Source organism: Oryzias latipes, chromosome 13, assembly GCF_053564925.1.
Source record: "Oryzias latipes strain Hd-rR chromosome 13, Olatipes_Hd-rR_3.1".
NCBI lineage: Eukaryota > Metazoa > Chordata > Actinopteri > Beloniformes > Adrianichthyidae > Oryzias > Oryzias latipes.
In genome coordinates this window covers 11,780,240-11,786,239 of record NC_136249.1, presented here as the reverse complement: position 1 = coordinate 11,786,239, position 6,000 = coordinate 11,780,240, and the positions used below count along the sequence as shown (strand labels likewise).

The 6,000-nt window shown below is 40.2% G+C and overlaps 1 protein-coding gene and 1 long non-coding RNA gene across 5 annotated transcripts in view; both read right to left on the bottom strand.

Moving 5' to 3' along the window:
* Positions 1-286: 286 nt before the first annotated feature.
* On the bottom strand, positions 287-595 carry LOC144981521 (uncharacterized). The gene is made up of 2 exons (XR_013647138.1): positions 476-595; positions 287-400 (listed from the first exon to the last, which is right to left on the bottom strand). It is a non-coding gene; the product is annotated as an uncharacterized LOC144981521 (long non-coding RNA).
* A 371-nt stretch (positions 596-966) lies between these two features.
* LOC101165086 (cilia- and flagella-associated protein 337) overlaps positions 967-6,000 on the bottom strand; it is a 30,954-nt gene continuing 25,920 nt past the window's right edge. For all 4 annotated transcript variants that reach the window (XM_078929619.1, XM_020708424.3, XM_004075881.5 and 1 more), the window contains 3 exons: positions 5,176-5,343; positions 4,222-4,370; positions 967-3,648 (listed from right to left, as the gene is read on the bottom strand). In XM_078929619.1, the coding sequence (XP_078785745.1) occupies positions 3,409-3,648; positions 4,222-4,370; positions 5,176-5,343 (557 nt within the window). In that variant the 3' untranslated portion in view covers positions 967-3,408. The remainder of the gene's footprint in view (positions 3,649-4,221; positions 4,371-5,175; positions 5,344-6,000) is intronic.

Genomic DNA, 6,000 nt, shown 5'->3' with positions numbered 1-6,000 from the left:
AGTTGTCTTGGATCCATTTCAGGTCAGTGAATCGGATCGTTCAAAATGAACCAAAATCGACTATGAATTGTTACAGCAACCACAAATTATAAAATGAATCGAATCAATCTATTGTTTTGATGCTTCTCTCCAACAACAGGACCTGGGAGATTTCCACAGCCTGACCCAGGCCAGCTTTCATCCTGTGAAGACTGTGGCCCTTAATGACGCACATGAAGCCCTTAAAGCGCTGAAAACATGAAACTCAGCCCAAAACCAAATGTGACTCTTCTCATGACAACACAGGTCGGTTTACAACGGGCGTTTATTTGTACTTCTGCAGGTCATCACACTTCTTGTGGGACATTGCGTGCCTTCGCTTTCATTGCGCCTTCATTACGCCTTCATTACGCCGTGAAAACTATAACAAAACATTATACATGTTTGAGGAGAAAATAAACAATACAAAATAACACAAAACAAGCATAACAAATACCTCGTTTCCGCTTGTCAAGTAAAAGAGTCTCTTTGAGTCCAAGGTATTTCTTTTTGCAGCTCTTTCTCCCAGCTTGAACTCCTAATTGTTGCAACCTCGTGAGCAAAAGACGTGCTCACCTGCGGCCAACATAAAAGGCTCAAATTCTCGCGAGAATAATCCTATTCTTCTGAACAAAATCAAACAAAATTCACTGTACACTCCAAAGGAATAAAAATTAAATCACCAACTATTAAACGTTTCACAACCCATGAACTTCAATAAAATATATAAATTTCAGCTGCATTTACACCAAACATTCACAAAATGTTATTTTATTTCAGTGGCTGTTTCATACAGCATGTGTTAGTGTTATTTGTATCCTGTTATAATGTCAGGGCTTCCTTTTCTTACCCAGAAAATATTTAAAATAGTATTGTTTGCTGTCTGTAAATCATTAGTGTTTCATTATTTAGAGAGAAACAAAAACTTTTTTTTTCCATATATTATTGTGACACAATAATTTACTGTGACATCTCTGTTAATATCTCTCACTGTCTCAGACCAATTTCTCACGATGACGCCTTTATGCCCGTGTTTGTGGTATTTAACAAAGAAACACTGATTGGCTCAATGGGACTGTTGCAATTAAAAGGTCAAAATTTTAATTCCTGAATGGTATTAACGGCTACACCACGGGTTCAGTGTTGATGAAAATTGGAGAGATGATGCTTCTTGTTGCTAATTGGCCCAAGGGGGAGGGGGGGCAGCCTGAGGATTAAATGTGTGGCAGCCTCAGATGACGGCGTTGGTGTCTGCCTGATGCTGTGTGCACAGGCACAGAACATGCATGGATGCACTCTCACAAGAGCTCATGGGGTCAGAGAGCCGATGTGGCTGATTATACTGATTGGTTGGAAAATGCGTAATTACTGCATTTATTAGTAAAGCCTGGATTCTTTAGGCGGCACTGACATCTGAAAGGAAAAAAATAAAACAAAAAAATCACTTGAACGCTCAGACCAAGTGAACCTGAACCCCAGAGAACAAAAAGTGCTGCAAACATTGTATCTGCACAGAAACAAAACTGGATGACAGGAATGCTGCTGGTTAGGAAACGTGGCATGTTATGTGCATATTTGAGCCATGATTGTGGTTAGTTACACAGTTTATAAATAAAATCAAGATAAAGTTGAGTGAAACATGGGTGGAAATAGGCTGTGTGTGGGCGAAACAAGGGCAGACTTGTAGGGGACACACAGGTGGCGTGCATGAAAGCCCAAAGAGCGAGATGAAAAATGTCTACGGACACGCTGTGAGCAACATATTGTAGCGAACACTTATGCAACAGGGTAATCAAGGGTGACGTAGGTGAGACTCAAGTGTGTTGTGCAGATTTTTCATTTTTTCGATCCTGCTTACATGCATTTTTGCAGCCCGACTGTTACAAATGACCAATTTTATCGTCAGATTGCACAACAATGGTAGGTCCCATTTTTGACCTCCCTCAAGGTGACGGGATTCAGGGGTACTCCAAGACACACCATTGCACCCTTCTCTAAAACCCTCCACAGGCTCAGGTAAGCCTAAAGCCCACAGCAGCCAGACTGGTATACCCCATGTATTTTTCTTTTTCTGGTATTTCACAGCATCTTCATTTCAAATTTGACTCTCATTGCTTCTTTAAAGAAAAACATTCAGACAACAAAATAGCTTTATTTTCTAAGCTATGGACATTTTTGAAAAGTATGGCATTTCAATAGCTTAGGGCAGGGGTCACCAACCTTTTTGAGACTGAGGGCTATTTTATGGGCCAACATTAAACAATTTTTTTTAAAGCATGAACAAATTACACTTATTTATGAGCTTTGTATTAGGAGAATCGAGAGACATACTATGTTTAAACTGTAGCTTCTTTTTAAACAAAATGAATCCAAGATTGGTGCATTAATAAATCAGAAAGGCCTCCCACTTTTGTACCAGAAACTTCACTTAGTAGGAAATATTATATCTTTTCTGTCTTAATTGACACAAAAATTGAGTTTTTTGGAGGGCACTCCAGCTTTCTCCCACAGTCGAAAAACATACTTCATAAGGTTGTTTTTTTTCAGTTATATTCAACCTTACTTGTCATAAAACTTTATGTGGGTAAAAGTTAAACACCGACAATAAATACAATGCTGCACTTTGACAGATTAGCACTGCTCTTCACTGAAACAATCTCTGCTTTTTTTGCAGAGGTCCGGCTGTCCTCTTTGTTGTTGCTTCTCGGGTTCTTTGGAAAACGCATTTGTTCCCCTTGAAAATGATTTGGTTGCTATGAATGTCTTTCAGCTGCAATCCAAAGCATCATCACATGGTACAGCTTTACAGTTCTTTTAACTTAAGATTCAAAATATTTCATAGTCTTCTCATGTGATTTACTTGTTGGCTTCTTCCCCCTCTGCTTTGTGCTGCAGTAAACAACGCTACCGCTGCGTTGCCGTGGCAACCTTTCAGCAGTTTGAGCTTTGGCCCTGCCTGAGCCTGCTAGTGGATCACAGAGGAGGAAGACCTGCTGCTGACCTGCTACAGAGAAGAAATATCAAAACAACGAGAGCTTCCTCAAATGAATAATACCAGGAGAAACTGCAGATTTTTGTTTTTTCAACAGCTCAAAGATCTGCAGCTGAAGCTGCAACTGGACAGGAAAGACAATCCTCAGTTTTAAAGAGGAGGGCTGCACAGTGATGTAGTGGTCAGCACTCTGTCTTCACAGTGAGAAGGCAGTGGTTCAAATCCTGGCTGGAGTTTGCATCTTCTCTTCGTGCATGACTGGGTTGTTGTTGTTTTTTTTTACATTTTATCATTTGTTTTTTTCTGCATAGCACTTGCTGCTACTTTTTGAACAAAAACCATTTTGTAGATGGTTTGTTGGTGAGAGCTTGGTATAATCAGGACAAATCTATTGACCTCTATTCTTGTCTACACAGACTTTTGCGCAGCGCAGAATTCAGAGTGTGTCCATAGGTCATGGTCCTCTTCTCCTCCTCTGTGCCCTCCAGCAGGAGGAGACGACTGTTGAATGAAAGGAGGAGGTGCTGGCGCTCTTCTCTGAGAAACAGGAGCGTGTGGGTGTCCTCTTGCACCTTTGGAAACACACCAGCTACACGCTGCACACACAGCTGACTGGACACGTCCCACAGACACAGAACCTGGATTAAAAATGACATGAATCCACGAAGGGAGATCCAAATGATAGCTTAACCTAAATCACCAGATAACTTAAACAAAACAGTCAAACACAAATATCTTAACTCCAAAACAAATCATACAAGAAGGTTTTTTTGCAGCTGCTGCTATGCTAAATATTAGTGAAACTTAATTGCAAAAGCCCTGGCATATTGCTTCACTGCAGATAAGACACTGTTTGAGAAACTCCGTCAGAAAATTTTGAGGTAAAGCCTTGAGAGTTTTTTGCTTTGGCAGATGGTGTCTAAGCAGAGGACAGATGGAGCCAAAACCAGCATTCCAATATTTTTTTTTTTTTAAAGAGTCATGGAGAAGCATGCAGAGCATGAAAGCAGGGAGAAGAGTGGCGTTCTCTCTGCGACGAGACGACAAGCCAAGTCTGATAAAACAACAGCTCTTTTGACGGCAACAGAGTGAAACAGGTCACCACTTATCTGTCACCGTCCCTTCATTCATTTGTCAATTACAATCCAAAAAATGAAACATGAAAACCACATTTAGGGGTTCTTAATCTGTACAATGCTCAGGTGCATTACCTTGTCTTTGGAGAAGCTGAGCAGTTGATCCTTGGTCTGCATGAAGCGAACTGCAGTTACCTCATTCAAGTGTCCAGCGAGAGCGCACACCGGCTCAGAGGTCACATAAGGGTTCCACAGTAAGACCTGGTCATCCAAACCTGCTGTAGCTGCAACCAGCAAACAGATCTCAGGTCAACATTCATTTATTGGAAAAAGAGAAAGAGAACCAGGTCATTGGGATCCTTAAGTTGAACTTAAGTGGCACTGAGTTGATCTGGACTTTTAAAGTTAATTTTCTACATACAGTTTCACATGTGTTGAGCTGTTTTTGTTTGTTTTTTTCCATTGCAGTGGTCTCTCACTATATTGCAATACACCTTTTACAGTTTTACTGTTTTTTTTCACAGCAATTATGTTTTTTTCAAGAGCACTCTGTGTTCTGTGGCCTGATTGGCTGTAGACCTTGTCAATCAATCTCCTCTGTGCCTTTACTCTTACACGTGTTCAGTTGGCCAAATCTGCATAATTTTTGCGAACTGATCTTTGTTTTCCATTCTAAAATTCAAAACTTATTTTTTGAAGGTTTGAACTTTAAGGGTTCAAACAAGAGAGAAAAGTGTGAAAATGTCCATGTCTATCTGAGAAAAGTGTAGAAAGTGTGTAGTGAGGAGTTTTACAGGCTTAAAACATCTACCATCCTACCCGCAGATTTCACTTATCACAGGTTATTTTTCAGAACGTAACTCCCTTGATAAACAAGGGGACACTAGAATCTGTAAAGAACGCAGCCATTTGGTCCAGTTTCAACAGTTTTCTGTTCAATCTCTCAGGTATCTTAAGAATAGTCACTATCAAAAGTCCTTCTGAAGTGAAACCTCAGCAAATTTTATAAAAATATGTCCAAATTACAAACTTTTTTTTCTTTTTTTAATGTCTGTATTCAGTAAAATTTGATTGGAGAATTCTGCCCACCTATCAGATTCCATTGACGGTGGTAATCTATGTCCCAAACGCCTTTTCTTGTGACGTATGATGTAATTCGCATCTTTCCAGCGCCCTCGTCTCTCCAGCCAATCACCATGCTGCTCTGCGGCCTGGTGCTGCATGACGCAAAAGCTCTGAGCGATGACAGGTAAAGCACTGTGGGAGGCAGCAGAGTCAAAAAGGAGCTGAGAGAAAAGAGGCATGGGATGGAAAAAGGTAACGCTTGTTGCAAATCATGCAGCATTGATTTTGGGACTCAGCCAATCGTGTACAGTACAGACCAAAGGTTTGGACACACCTTCCCATTCAGTTGAATGGGAAGGTGTGTCAAACTTTTGGTCTGTACTGTATGTTGATGTTCTCATGGTTACCATAAATTCCATACTACATGGTGAACTTAAAAGCCTAGTTTTTTGTTTGTTTTAAAAAAAAAACAACAGTGCAACTTATAATTCAACGTGCCTTCTTCATAGATTATCCTGGTTGTGCTCACTGATGTCAAAGGAATTTTGAGACGAACACAACGCTCTGTCAAAATGTTTGGTTGGGGGTTATTGTGAATATGTTAATTTGGCTCACATGAAGCAGAATCTGACTATTTTTTTGCGTGTTTCTAATACGGTTGGGGGGTAACGTAGTCACAGTAATGTTTATTTTAGCAGTTATCAGGCTATAGGTTGAAAGATACTGGTATTGTGAATGTGGCCAACGCTTGTAATGTGGCTAAAACTTAAATGACAAAATGTAACCAACAAACCCCCTATTGATACACAATAATACACATATCTGGCTACTTTGACGCTTCAAGTAAAA